This window comes from Entelurus aequoreus, linkage group LG10 (assembly GCF_033978785.1).
Source record: "Entelurus aequoreus isolate RoL-2023_Sb linkage group LG10, RoL_Eaeq_v1.1, whole genome shotgun sequence".
Classification (NCBI taxonomy): domain Eukaryota; kingdom Metazoa; phylum Chordata; class Actinopteri; order Syngnathiformes; family Syngnathidae; genus Entelurus; species Entelurus aequoreus.
The window spans coordinates 27,321,065-27,336,740 of record NC_084740.1 but is presented as its reverse complement, the minus strand read 5'-3'; the positions used below and the strand labels follow the sequence as shown (position 1 = coordinate 27,336,740).

At 39.4% G+C, this 15,676-nt stretch overlaps 1 protein-coding gene across 4 annotated transcripts in view; it reads right to left on the bottom strand.

The window, feature by feature from the left end:
• Positions 1-2,318: 2,318 nt before the first annotated feature.
• LOC133658420 (protein furry homolog) overlaps positions 2,319-15,676 on the bottom strand; it is a 94,332-nt gene continuing 80,974 nt past the window's right edge. For 2 of the 4 annotated variants that reach the window (XM_062060450.1, XM_062060451.1), the window contains exons 55-61: positions 13,842-13,991; positions 11,864-11,962; positions 11,713-11,796; positions 8,697-8,714; positions 5,878-5,988; positions 5,613-5,809; positions 2,319-3,387 (exon numbers count right to left, since the gene is read on the bottom strand). In XM_062060450.1, the coding sequence (XP_061916434.1) occupies positions 3,129-3,387; positions 5,613-5,809; positions 5,878-5,988; positions 8,697-8,714; positions 11,713-11,796; positions 11,864-11,962; positions 13,842-13,991 (918 nt within the window). In that variant the 3' untranslated portion in view covers positions 2,319-3,128. The remainder of the gene's footprint in view (positions 3,388-5,612; positions 5,810-5,877; positions 5,989-8,696; positions 8,715-11,712; positions 11,797-11,863; positions 11,963-13,841; positions 13,992-15,676) is intronic. The other 2 variants (XM_062060453.1, XM_062060452.1) reach the window with 1 other exon arrangement.

Below are 15,676 nucleotides of genomic sequence, written 5' to 3'. Positions count from 1 at the left end.
GTGCTTAAATGTTCAAAATACGTTTTATTAAATTCATTTTCATTTTTTTATTCATTTATTTCAGGCAATGACATAAAAAAGTACAAGGTAGACAACACCTACTAATAATATTAATTAATATAATGCAAAAATATGTAAGCATGATGATCCAGTTTTGCCTGAAAGGGAGTGAGAAGAAGATAACTATCCATCCATCCATCCATCCATTTCCTACCGCTTGTCCCTTTCGGGGTCGCGGAGGGTGCTGGAGCCTATGTCAGCTGCATTCGGGCGGAAGGCGGGGTACACCCTGAACAAGTCGCCACTAATTAAATTAAATTAAATTAAATTAAATTAAATTAAATTAAATTAAATTAAATTAAATTAAATTAAATTAAATTAAATTAAATTAAATTAAATTAAATTAAATTAAATTAAATTAAATTAAATTAAATTAAATTAAATTAAATTAAATTAAATTAAATTAAATTAAATTAAATTAAATTAAATTAAATTAAATTAAATTAAATTAAATTAAATTAAATTAAATTAAATTAAATTAAATTAAATTAAATTAAATTAAATTAAATTAAATTAAATTAAATTAAATTAAATTAAATTAAAAAACACATAATTTATGAACGTCCTAAACAAACTAAATTGTTCGTTTTTAATACTATAAATTGTAGCAATAGTAAACAAGCAGCTTTGTTGCAAAATGAACCTCGCGCTCTCCGCAGGATACCGGAACTACTTTAGTTACTTTTAAAGTAAGAGTCCAGACGTGTTTCTCTTTAGAGATTTTATAAATTATTCTGCAACAAATGACGCTAACCTCTCTTAACGAATTACAAACATGAGCAATTTATGAATGACCCGATCAAACAACAATTATTTTTTTAATGTGTTTTTTTTTATCAGCATATGCAGCTGAGATAGACTCCATGCAGCCCCCCCCCCCGAAAGGGACAAGCGGTAGAAAATGGATGGATGGATGCTGTCACAGGTTTGGAAAAAAACTGATATTTTTTTAAAGATTAATCCTACTACAGTACAGTAGTTAAAAGCGATACCACATTTTTTTCCGGATCCGATACCGAATAAAATGCAGGCTGGAATTGCTGATACCGATCCGATACCGACATTTTCCGCAAATAAAACCTAAGGGACAAGCGGTAGGAAATGGATGGATGGAAAACATAATGTGTCTGGTTAAATATAAAATATATTTCTAGCGTTACTTATTTATATCAAACTCTGTACTGTAGGTATCTCCAAATAGCCTACAAAAATGATACCTAAACTTGTTTTATAATATTGTGTGACTCACTTTAATTGCCGGTTATTGTCTCGCTTGCGCATTGTTACCGAAATCTGTTACCCATCGGAATTTGTAACTCCAGGGGGCAATGTTCCCATGGCGTTTGTTTGATGGTTAAACGGCAAGCCCAAAGAGGAGGAGAAGAAGAACGCTTGCGTAAATGGCGTAAACTATCCTTAATGCTGAAACGTCAGTTGTCAGAATTTCAGCATTAATAAATTACACATATTCTAGAAATAAATGACTTACTTTCATTATAGTATGAGTCCATTGTATCAGCTATTGATTCTCTCTCACACATATACATTTTCCGGATTAATTATTAATGCTGAAATTCTGACAACTGACGTTTCAGCATTAAGGATGGTTTACGCCATTTACGCGATACAATGGACTCATACTACAATAAAAGTAAGTCATTGATTTCCAGAATATGTGTAATTTATTAATGCTGAAATTGTGACAACTGACGTTTCAGCATTAAGGATAGTTTACGCCATTTACGCAAGCGTTCTTCTTCTCCTCCTCCTTGGGCTTGCCGTTTAACCATCAAACAAACGCCATGGGAACATCGCCCCCTGGAGTTACAAATTCCGATGGGTAACAGATTTCGGTACAACACGCATTACCGAGGCGGAAGAAAAATAGTTCCCACCAATTACGTTTAATGCAGACATGTTCTCAGTTATTTAGTTACTTTACAGTGTTCCTGGTAATGATATGGATAATCTCAAATAACTGAAGTATCAAAAATAGAGATATTTCGATTTGAAAATCGATATTACGAGCATACATAGCTTGTATTGGCGGTATCCGTATTTCAGTATCGATCCGCACATCACGACAATAGTCCTGCTAGAATGATTGATTAAAACTTTTATTAGTAGATTGCACAGTACAGTACATATTCCGTACAATTGACCACTAAATGGTAACACCCGAATAAGTTTTTCAACTTGTTTAAGTCGGGGTCCACGTAAATCAATTCATGGTACGATTGATGTAAAAACGACATAAATGTTTAACAAATGTATGTTTTATTTGTTATTGTTACACAAGTGTACAGTACACCACTTTCAACACATTGCAAAGCCAAAACTATGTACAACATCAGACACACATACAATTCCTCTTGAAAGCTTTAAAAAATAACGTAACTATCTCCTCAAATTGCAATTTCATAAAAATACAATCTTGTGACGCGAATAAAGCGCTCTATGTACAAGTGCTCCATGAAAATATTTGTTCCTAAAGATGACTAAAATAGAATTTGCAAACTTGACAATGTTCAATAAAATAATTTCCTTTAAAATCTAGGCAGGTAAAAGCTTGTATTCTCTCTTGCAAATATAAATTATTTGCTGAAAAGCTGCAGAGTACAGTCAGGTGTTTGTAAATTAAAGCATAACTCAGACACCAGCAATGCACATTACAGTAGATCTGCAGCCTTCCCAAGCAACAATAAACTACAGTTAATGTCCCACACAACACGCTAAATTCCACAGTCAAGCACACAAACACACAATCCCACCCCCCACACACACAAAGTAACCAAGTCTCCCTTATGTTTTTTTCCTGCGATATTCAAATACATTCTTTGACTGTACAGTTAAACTCCTTCCACATGTGTGAAAAATTGCACAATTCCCCTTTTGACAGTTTAAGATGAGCTGCAAAGCTTTGGTATGCTATATTGTGAAATGTTAATGTTGTCGCTCTGTGACAACATCCATTAGTGCAATAAAAGCCTCTCAATATTGTTGCAAAGATCTCAGAACATTCTGATGTTTGTTATTCCTAAGTGCGGGCATCCGCTGGTAGTCTGCCGTCAGAGACTCGATCCCGAAAGCCTGGCGTCCGGGAGGAAAGCAGTGATGGCTCGGTAGCCGCGCGCTTGCCGGATCATGTCCCGCATCTCTCCGTTGAGTTCCATCAACTTGGCGGAGATGTCTGTCAGGTCCTGCTTTGAGCCCACCAACGCGAACGTTCCCGTCTGACCCAGGGTTTGATGGCGAAAGTAGATGTTCAGTAAAGTCTGGACCTCATCCTCACAATGGCTGCCGAATATGTCATTAGGCCACGTTGCTCTGGAATCGAAACAAGGATTACACTGCAAATTACTTACAAAACCTAAAACCAGTGAAGTTGGCACGTTGTGTAAATCGTAAATAAAAACAGAATACAATGATTTGCAAATCCTTTTCAACTTACATTCAATTAAATACACAGCAAAGACAATATATTTAACCTTGGAACTGAGAAACTTATTTTATTTGTGTGCAAATAATCATTAACTTAGAGGCAGCACTGTGGTACAGGGGTTAGTGCATGTGCCTCACAATACGAAGGTCCTGAGTAGTCCTGAGTTCAATCCCGGGCTCGGGATTTTTCTGTGTGGAGTTTGCATGTTCTCCCCATGACTGCGTGGGTTCCCTCCGGGTACTCCGGCTTCCTCCCACCTCTAAAGACATGCACCTGGGGATAGGCTGACTGGCCACACTAAATTGGCCCTAGTGTGAATGTTGTCTATCTGTGTTGGCCCTACGATGAGGTGGCGACTTGTCCAGGGTGTACCCCGCCTTCTGCCCAAATGCAGCTGAGAAAGGCTCCAGAACCCCCCGCCACCCCGAAAAGGGACAAGCAGTAGAAAATGGATGGATGGGTATTAACTTAGAATTTAATGGCAGCAACACATTGCAAAAAAGTTGGCGCAGGGGCATTTTTACCACTGTGTTACATGGCTTTTCCTTTTAACAACACTCAGTAAACGTTTGGGAACTGAGGAGACCAATTTTTAAAGCTTTTCAGGTGGAACTCTTTCCCATTCTTGCTTGATGTACAGCTTAAGTTGTTCAACAGTCCGGGGTCTCCGTTGTTGTATTTTACGCTTCATATTGTGCCACACATTTTCAATGGGAGACAGGTCTGGACTACAGGGAGGCCAGTCTAGTACCCGCACTCTTTACTATGAAGCCACGCTGTTGTAACACGTGCAGAATGTGGCTTGGCATTGTCTTGCTGAAATAAGAAGGGGCGTCCATGGTAACGTTGCTTGGATGGCAACATATGTTGCTCCAAAACCTGTATGTACCTTTCAGCATTAATGGGGCCTTCACAGATGTGTAAGTTACCCATGCCGTGGGAACTAATACACCCCCATACCATCACAGATGCTGGCTTTTAAACTTTGCGCCTATAACAATCCGGATGGTTCCTTTCCTCTTTGGTCCAGCGGACACAACGTCCACAGTTTCCAAAAACAATGTGAAATATCAACACGTCAGACCACAGAACACTTTTACACTTTGCATCAGTCATCTTAGATGAGCTCGGGCCCAGCATTTTTGGGTGTTGCTGATAAATGGCCAGGAAACACATTAAAACAAAAACAGTGTAAACCTTGAATAATCTCAAATGCACAACTGGTTGTTTGTTTATACTGTATGGTGACAGAATGAATGTCAACAACAAGTCACATTAAAACAAAAACAGTGTAAACCTTGAATAATCTCAAATGCACAACTGGTTGTTTGTTTATACTGTATGGTGACAGAATGAATGTCAACAACAAGTGCTTTGACAAGCTCATACATCAATAATAATACAAACTAGAAAAGCACTTGTTCCAGGACCTATTTCGGACATTTTCTGAAAATTTAATCAAAATCCGTCCATTACTTATGTTGGTAACTACCAATTTTTTTTTAAAGCAGTTACATTTTTCAGAACACACTTCATAGTTAACTATGTTGAAAACTAATGAACATTTTGGCAAAAATGCACCAAATAACTTAACGCGGCGTTGATATAGAGGCATACAAAGTAGGGTAAATAATAAATACAGATACATTCTAAATTGTTTTTTTTTTGGTTAAAATCTTTTAAAGTTATTTTATGTTATCATTATTACTCATATCATTATTTGTTTAGTATTGAATTTATTTGACCTAAAATCTTGTATTCCTATTTGTACTATGCTGTCTGCAAACGTGGCTGCTGTAGCAAAGTAATTTTCCTGCAAAGGATCAATAAATCATCGACTGTATCCACAGTGTCAATAGCTATACGAGCAAAAGTGGATTGGACACTGCTGGAGTTCCTATCTTCTGACATATTTGACGCTTCACATGAATGCATTTGTATTTTTTTGTCACACTAAGTATGAAAATGTACCACCTCTTGTTTAAATCAAAGTTATTTGCTGTAACTAAAGCTAAACAACACGCTTATTTTTTGTTTTTTGTTAGCTTGCAACTGCCACCTGATTGGGACCAGAAAAGTATGTAGTGATTTTATGCTTCACTTGTCTTACCTGCACTCCCTTATATAGTAAATAGCCGTAGCGAAGGTGTTGCTCTTCAGAGCTTCCAGGATGGCCTGCACAGCCGCCTCAGAGGAGCTGAAGGTGGAAGGCTGGGACGAACGATGAACCACTTTGTCATCATCCGCCATTAGGGCTGCTCTGAGATGACTCTTCAGCTCGGTCAGCTCTCCGGATGCATTGGTTAGCTGCGCGTTGAAAGGACTAAATAAGCGTCATGGATGAATATGACAAGAAAAACAGTGTGTTTACCTACTTTGGGAATGGAGCTTATTGCGTAGACCTGCTCGATCAGCTTACAGTAGGACTGAAACAGCAGCAGGAGCTGAAAGTGGAGTTTGTAGAGTCTTTGACAGAGCTCCAGTTGCTGAGAAGTTCAAGAAAAAGATGTTACCATGATTGCTCCAGTGCTCCCTTGTAAGACTCTAGTCCAGGGGTCTTCAACGTCTTCTAGGCCAAGGTCCCCCAAACTAATGGAGAGATAGCGCGAGGACCCCCTACTTATATATCCCGTACAAAACTGTGATTGTGTTTTCAATTAAACTGGTCCTAAAGGTACCTTTTTATTGTGCAGAACTAAGATACTTAAGTGATGCAGAATAGCACCGCTAATAGCTAGCTGGAAACGAGCACACTAATTGCTAGCTGCAACTGGCACGCTACTTGCTCGCTGGCAAAAATGGTGTGTTCTATTGGAAGTCGGAATTTCCAAGTTCCTCGTCGAAATTTGTGAACTACAAGGTCGGGTCTCCTACTCAAAAAGTTGGAGAGTCGTCACCACGTTGGCTTTCAAAGATGGCTGCTCTGACGGTAAACAATAATAGAAGCTTCAATAATAATGAAAAATTATTGGCACTTCTGACTAGTTCTTGCTGAACTAAATCAACCGTAAACGATGTATTGTTGGACGTACACCACCTGACAAAAGGTAATTTACACCAGTGGTCCCCAACCACCGCGGCCCGGTGGTTGGGTCCGTGGACCGATTGGTACCGGGCCGCACAAGAAATAAAAACATTTAAAAAATTAAAAAATGTATACATTTTTTTATTTTTATTAAATCAACATAAAAACACAATATATACATTATATATCAATATAGATCGATACAGTCTGCAGGGATACAGTCCGTAAGCACACATGATTGTATTTCTTTATGACAAATAAAAAAAAAAATACAAATAAATAAATAAATTTAAAAAAATACCATAAACCCCCCCCCCCCGGTCCGTGGGACAAATTTTCAAGCGTTGACCGGTCCGCAGCTACAAAAAGGTTGGGCACCACGGATTTACATTACAGTAAAAGTACCATATACAGGTGAAATTTAAAAAATTAGAATATCGTGCAAAAGTTCATCCATGTCATCAATTCAACTTCAGATGTGAAACTAATAAGCGATATAAACTCATTACATGCAAAATTAGATATGTCAAGCCTTTATTTGTTTAATTGATGATCATGGCTTACAGTTTTTGAAAACCCCAAATATTTTACAGCTTTCTAATTTGAGGTTTTCAGAAGCTGAACATCTTCAGAATTATATCAATTATGTTATGAGCCTAAGTCGTACAATAATGAAGGGATTCATAGACCCCCTTCCTGGGTGGACCTCGCGTAAGAGGAAGGGGTGGGAGGAATCATTTTGCAATGCAGTCTGCTGAAAATGATGGAAAGCGACACTCTACATAGCAACTGACTCAGTGGTCAAAGTAGGAATTGCCACAAAACACATTTTAAGGTATTCAACACTACTGCCTACTGGCGGCTAAAGTGCATAGTGCACCTCCCCAATTCGTCACGTTTCATGTGTCAGGTAAACCGCGACAAATGGGGCCATATGAATCCCCTTCCTACTGTATGTTAGTTTCATCTGATTGCTGGAATAAACAAACTTTTACACGACATTCTAATGTTTTAAGTTTCAGCTGTACGATCTACATTGCTAGCAATGGCGTCTTTGTGTTTCCTCTTCATAAATATGGTAAATGGTTATACTTGTATAGCGCTTTTCTACCTTCAAGGTACTCAAAGCGCTTTGACACTATTTCCACATCCACCCATTCACACACTGATGGTGGGAGCTGCCATGCAAGGCCCTAACCACAACCCATCAGGAGCAAGGGTGAAGTGTCTTGCTCAAGGACACAACGGACGTGACGAGGTTGGTAGAAGGTGGGGATTGAACCAGGAACCCTCAGGTTGCTGGCACGGCCACTCTCCCAACCGCGCCACGCCGTCCCCAAACTATGTTTGAAGGCTGCAGTGGCCTTGTGGTTAGAGTGTCCGCCTTAAAATGGGTAGGTTGTGAGTTCAAACCCCGGCCGAGTCATACCAAAGACTACGAAAAATGGGAACCATTGCCTCCTTGCTTGGCACTCGGCATCAAGGGTTGGAATTGGGGGTTAAATCACCAAATGATTCCCGAGCGCGGCCCACGCTGCTGCTCACTGCTCCCAGGGGGTGAACAAGGGGATGGGTCAAATGCAGAGGACAAATTTCACCACACCTAGTGTGTGTGTGACAATCATTGGGACTTTAACTTTGACTTCAACTTATTTGTCCAGAAGTTGTTTATATTCAGATGAGGCGAGCAATAGAATAGCTTTTAGCTTGATTGCATACTTTGTTACTGGATTGCTCGTAGCTCGGCTGTGACGTCACTCCCAGCTCCGACTTCCAAAGTGAATGGAACGCACCATTAGCGCGCTAATCGCTAGCTAACATGAATAAATAATAATTGTATTATTTATTCATGTGTATTCACCTGCACGCTACAGTGAGTAGGGTGGTCATGCCTATGTTATTTCTAAACTACACTACAGTGTGTTGGATTAATGTTAATTTAAAGACATTTACATTTGTGAAAAAATTGTGAAGAGAATATAAAAAAAATGTATTTAAAAAAAAAAAAAAAGTGTAATCATTAAAATATTTCACAACCCCCCAGGCGGTACATGGCCGACCTCCTGGGGGCCACGGAACCCCCGTTGAAGACCTCTGCTCTAGTCTATTAGCTGCTCTACTATTCCAAGCGACAGGCAAATTAGGAGAAACAAGCCTCATCCAACTTACAGCCAGAGATTCCATTTGCTACAAGCGAGCATGTTGCAGGACAGAAAATAAGGAAGAATCAAAAAGAGAGGCCGTGCATGTTCATTGTTGACATGCACTCTGAGAGTTCATGTGTCGACCACACCTGTCAATTCAGAGTTGAAAGGTGACAAGTGTGTGTAAATGCATGCAAATGTTGTTTGTTAGAGCGATGACGATCTACTGTATGTTTTCTACAGCTTCATCTTTCTCTTCTTCTCATGAGCGAGAGGAATTGTTTGATGATAAAGGTTTGGCACAAACATTGTAGGACTTATTTACTTGTTTAGCATGTTTAGTACACTGCTTTTAAACTGAAGATCAACGCAGACCAAAGCTGAGATTTTTTATACAACAGATTCGTAAAAAAATATAGAGGATCTTTGACTTGCGTTTTGGCAGTCTGTCCTTACAAACAGCCTATCACCCCTGCCATATAGAGGATCTTTGAGTAACATTTTGGCAGTATGTTCTTAAAAACAGCAGAGTGCCCCTGTCATTTGGAGGATCTTTGACTAGCATTTTGGCAGTACTTTCTTAAAAAACAAACTTCTGAAAGCGCTTGTATTGTCATCATGTACAGGATCCTTGACGAGCATTTTGGCAGTGCAGTACATCCTTAAAAACAGCAGAGTGCTCCTGTCATAGAGAGGATTTTTGACTACCATTTTGACAGCACGTCCTAAAAAACAGCATAGTGCTTCTGTCATATGGAGGACCTTTAACTAGAGTTTTGGCAGTACGTCCTATAAAACAGAAGAGTGTTTGTCTTGTCATCGTATAAAGGATCTTTGACTGGCATTTTGGCTGCACTTGCTTAAAAACAGCAGAGTGATTCTGTCATGTAGAGGATCTTTGATTCAAGTTTTGGAAGTACGTCCTAGAAAACAGTGCTTTTATTGTTATCATATAAAGCCCAGGTGTCAAACTCATGGCCCGGGGGCCAAATCTGGCCTGCCACATAATTTTATGTGGTGTGCAGCGTCATTTTATGTTGTCTGCCATATAATTTTAAATCATTGTATGTGATATGCCGCATTATTGTCATTATCTGTTGACTGGATCATGTTTTGTTTAGTTTGATATTTCTTTAGCAGGTGATTAGTTCTGATTCAGCACCCTTGTTTGTTTTCTTTGTTGCCATGGTGCTGATTTTTGTCACCTGCGTCTGATTAGTGGTCGGGGCGCTCACCTGCTCCTGGTCACTAATCAGACAGCTAGTTATTCCTGACTCGCACCACACTCTGCCTGGCAGTCTTATTCGCAACATGCGACATTTACGTTGGTTTTACTTGCTTCTTTTGTTGTTAATCCTTTACCGTAGCTTCCCATGCCAGCGGCACATTTTGTATTTTTGTATTCTTGCCTGATTATTGGATTAAATCCTCACAAACATGCGACTCCGACGTGACAATTATTTTATGTGGCTCACCACATAAAAAAGGCTGGAAATAATAAAGAACTTTCTGACTAAATGGGTGTATTATTCTTTCAATTTTGACAGCAAAAAGTACCACATCCGATTGCGTATGTTGTTCATTTAATGTTATCTCATCCTGCAACAAGCAAAGCGAGTTATTCAGCAATCTGTTAGTAAAAATTTAAGAAATCAAAATACAATACAAATTGTGTAACAAGGCTTTTATATATTTATATGCATATATATTCACTGTTGCATGCAGCCCTCTGAGGGCAGCCATAATTGCGACGTGGCCCTCAATAAAAACAAGTTTTAACACACCTGCTACAAACATTTTTGACTAGTTTATTGGCAGTACATTCTTAGAAGCCAAATACGTTCTTACAGTAGAAGCAACAGAGTGTTCCTGTTATATAGAGGGTCTTTGATGAGCATTTTGGCAGTACGTCTTAAAAACAGCTGAGCGCTCGATTGTTGTCGTACAGCGCTGAGGTTGGATAACCTTTTTGACATCGGGGCCCAACTTTTCCACAACAGAAGGGCCCGCCTGGGGCCCACAAAATTATTATTTAGTAATCTAACTCATGATTTTCATTATCGTATTCAATAATTATATCTAACCACCTTACAGCTCAACAGGATAAACCTTGTCAAATTATATAAAAACATTAATCACAAGCTATATAAAAAATAAAATCTAATAAAGTTCACTGCAAAAAAGCGACACATAAAAACTGATGAAAAATACATTTTTACATACAATTACGCAGTGCTAAAATAGATTAATTCTATGTTAACAACAAATAAAACCATATATGTTTCTTGAATAAACTGTTAATAAAATTTAGGGGAAATGAGAATACCTCTACACTTTTCTATGACCTTGGCTCCAAACTTCTTCTGTTTGTTTGAGATTGTCATTACTGCTACAAGTGGTGGAAAAGTGTATTACAACTGAGTGCCACTGCGGCCCATATGGCCTACAGCTGAGAAACATATATTTTTTGGCGGCCCTCTAGGGGGCACTCGCGGCCTAACAATTGTGGTTAGGGAACACTGGTATAGAGGATCTTTGACTAGCATTTTGGCAGTGCAGTACGTCCCTAAAAACCCCAGAGTGCTCCTGTCCTATAGAGGATCTTTGACTCACGTTTTTGAAGCATGTCACAGTGGAGTGCTCCTGTCATATAGAGGATTTTTGACAAGCTTAATCATATTTACGTTTTAATATTTGACTTTATTAGAGACAGAACCTTACGCTGGCCTTATACACAAAATAAGATTATAATAAAGGCAAAAGTCTAATGTCCAAGCAGAGCAATAAATGACCACAAAGCACAGCTGATCATCAAGCAAATAGATATACAGTACACAGTGCACAGTTGGAGGAAATGAAGGGAAGCACTCACAGAACTACAGAGTCACAAAGTAATGGCATAGCAGAGGGCACAGTGTGACAAGTCAGTTTAAATGGAATTCGGAATCTTGTAAATCGTTATTTCATGTGTCAGAACACCATTCATAAAGCTGCATAATAACATTATGATAGAATTGCAGACTGGCAGGTGACTGCGTTACCTTTTCCTCCTGCTCAGCTGGCTGACATGTGACCACAATGCCAGCGGGACTTCTGGGAAAAGTGGCCTTGCAGTTGCTGAGCCACTGAGAGTGAGACAATGTGGTAAACACATTAACTTTTAAAACGTGAATACTCAACGTTTGTCCTTACCGTCAGAGCTGCCTCCTTTTTGCTGTTATAAGTGTCGAGATACTCCTGAAGCTCCAACACGCTGAATTTCATTTTCTCCAGGAGTCCATACGACGTAATCTGTGAACAGCAGCAGGTGTTTGGTAAGGTTTGCTTACAGTACCATGAATACTTTAACATCAAGGGTGATGGGTCAAATGCAGAGAATAATTTCGCCACACCTAGTGTGTGTGTGTGTGACAATCATGGGTACTTTAACTTCAACTTGGTTTAGTACTGTGTTACTGACCAAACATTTTAAAAAGATACTTGTTGCGTGCTTTGGTGTGGTTAGGTTCACACTGGTGTCATTTATCATGTGATCAAAGGCAGTACATTAAAGAACAATTGGTTAACATATGGACTTAATTAGGCAGCTTTGGTGACAAACAGTGCATCCGGAAGGTATTCAAAGTGCTTCACTTTTTCCACATTTTGTTCTGTTACAGCCTTATTCCAAAATAAAATAAATTTAATAATGCCAATGTTAAAAGGTTTTTAAAAACTTTTTTTTTGCTAATTGATTAAAAAAACTAAATATAAAAACATATGTACATAAGTATTTACAGCCTTCATACTTTGTTGATGCACCTTTTTGCAGCAATTACAGCCTCAGACCTTTTTGAATACGATGCCACAAGCTTGGCACACCTATCTTTGGGCAGTTTCACCCATTCCTCTTTGCACCTCTCAAGCTCCATCAGGTTGAATGGGAAGCGCTGGTTTTCATCCAGGATGTCTAGTCTGTACATTGCTGCATTCATCTTTCCCTCTATCCTGACTAGTCTCTCAGTTACTGCCGCTGAAAACCATCCCCACAACATGATGCTGCCATCACCATCATTCACTGTAGAAATGGTACTGGCCTGGTGATGAGCGGTGCTTGGTTTCCTCCAAACATGACGTTTAACATTCACGCCAAAGAGTTCAATCTTTGTCTCATCAGACCACATAATTTTGTTTCTCATGGTCTGAGAGTCTTTCAAGTGCAAAACTTTTTACTAAGAAATAGCAACTATTATATACAGGCCTGATTGGTGGATTGCTGCATAGATGGTTGTCGTTCTGGTAGGTTCTCCTCTCTCCACAGAGGAATGCTGTAGCTCTGAAGAGTGACCATCAGGTTCTTGGTCACCTCCTTGACTAGACCAAGATGTATTGTACTATGTGACGTGACTCAAATATTCAAAAACTGGGCTGTCCAAACCTTTTCAAACCAGGGCCATACAAAAAAATTAAAGGCTTTGTGGTATAGGTAACAATTAGTGAAATATCTAATGTAACACTCTTGAAGTATTTAATTCCTTCTTATTATTATTTACTAATATTATTATTATCCTGCCAAGTAAAACCTTTTTAAGGGTTTTAGCTAACTCAAAAATTTACCATATCTTGCAAGAAAACATGTTTATTTGGACAGGATGCTTGGCGGAAGCCGGATACGAATCTGAAACGCTCAAGTTGCTGGCACACTTGCTCTACCATCTTTATCCAGGATGTGTGTGTTTTTTTTGTGTATAGATTGTGTCGTGCAACAGTAAAAACGAGCTGAGGGCTACAAATGTCCCTTTTTAAATTCTGTTTTTTTTACCTGCATAGATTTCAGAAAAAGCTTCTGAAATGGATAAAATACAAAAATATACTGAAGAGCAGACACACACTGTCCGGCAACTATATATCTTAAGCCGTTACGGTACGTTTGTTTGGTGCACACCGGGGTTCAGATGATCAGAGCGGAGCAGACCTTCTTCAACCCAACATGACAGAATTGAACGCGTAACTGAGACACTTTGGTAAAACCTCACTCCCTGACGCCTTAAGACTTTGCACTACACATTGGGTTTTAGCTTGTTGCCTAGCGCTCTCGCACTCTCATTTGGAGGACCGGGCTGGACTCGGTGCTGGACCAGGCGTGTTATCAGCACACCCTAAAATGATTGGAAAAGGCTAGGTTACTCACTGTGTCGGCATCGATAAACAACGTGGGACACTCGGCACACGCTGTCAGCATTTGAGACGACCTCAGGAACTTTGATCCTAATCCTCTCAGGCTGTCGCCGAGGTAACTGACGGCCTCGCAGGTCAGGGAGCTAAATTTGATCTGGAGACTCTGCAAAGCAAATGAACATGCTTACTAGTGGCAACATCTTGAAGGAGACCTATTATGCAAAACCAACTTTTCTTACCTATTGTTACCAGTTTTTGTGTATTTGGGATCTACATACTGTAAGTCCCGAAAATGTGAAATCAAACCGTGGAGACATTGCAGATATATTTATAAAAAAATCTCGCCTTCCTTCATATCTGGTCCCAAATGAGCCGTTTGGAATTTGCCCAATTTGGGACGTTTTTTTCCAAGTGTGACATCAGCGGATATCGCCATATATAGTAGAAATTTACCTGAAAAGCTTTCGCGAGTCCGCCATTGTAGTCTGACGTTGGAGTCAATAGGCTCCTTTTTCTCTATCTTCTTGTAGTGGGGCAGACTGCCTCTTACATGAACGTGCACCCTCCGCTCTTGCCATTTTTTAATACAAAGTAGTGTATAGTTCTAACTTATATTTGTCTGTAGACTCGCTATGGAAGCGCTAACAACTACAACATGGATGACAGAGAGAAGACGCTGTCGAAGTGGACGCACGTGAATAAGACCGGCCGTAAAACGGCGCAACCTTAAGTGACGGTCAGAAAGTGGCTTGAAGATAGATTGTAAAACTTAATCTATGCAACATTTGGACCAAAGAACCACCATTACTTGTTATGTAGACCACAAGGAAGGGTTTTAAATGCAGAAAAAAATATCATAGTATGACCCCTTTAAGTCCCACAGGACATTTGATAATGGCACACTTAGCTGACTACATAGTATCTGTTTTTAAGGGTATTACCAAGCAGAGCCGTAAAATGAGTAGGTACCATGCAGTGGAAAATGGGCATAAAACAGTCTACAAAGTACTTATGTAGTAGTGGAGTAGTCTAAAAACATTTCCATTAACAACTGTAGGTGTAGGTAACCTCCTGATGAAGCGTTTTTTTATTATATCCACAAGATGGCAGTGGCTGCATTTGAAGGACTCATCTCTACTTACTATATAAAGAGACACATTGTATCCAAGAGACTGAGGGCAGCCACTAAACCGACTGCTACAGCAAAATGGAAACTGTGGGCTAACACATTGCTTAGCTCATAATTAACATGTGGATTTGATGTAAATACTCCAATTGAAACCCTATTCAACTGTTTTCACTTTCTCATGAACTCTGTTGGAAGCAGATCAGAATCATATCCATATTTAAGTGTTACTTCTTTCTAAACTCCTATAGTCATATAAAGAATAGCTACTATTCTTCCTTCTTTTGAGTCTCATAGTAAGGTGTCGGCCTTCTAGATTGGAATGGGTCAGAGTAGAGATAACTCGGAGTAGTCTAAACAAAGGGAGTTGGGGCGAGGGACAGAGGGAAGATCACGGGACTTCCGGGGGTTTGAGAGAAGACCGAGCTAGACCGGGCGAGGGAACGGGGGTGTGTTAGATTGGTCTCACGTTTTTCCTCTAAGCTTGGAGAATAAACCACAAAATACCAACTACTGCCTGTTGATTGAATATAAACATCAGCTTATTGCCATAAAAAGAATCTGGGAGAGACTAGCAATTTGAATTCCCCATTGGAGGAATGCTGGTCAACGCAACAATTTGGGGGCTTCGTCCGAGATGGCACGCTGTTGATTGATGACTTCTTGCAATCTTCTGGACAGACTCAAATGGCCAATACAAGGTGAGCAGAGCCTTTTTATAT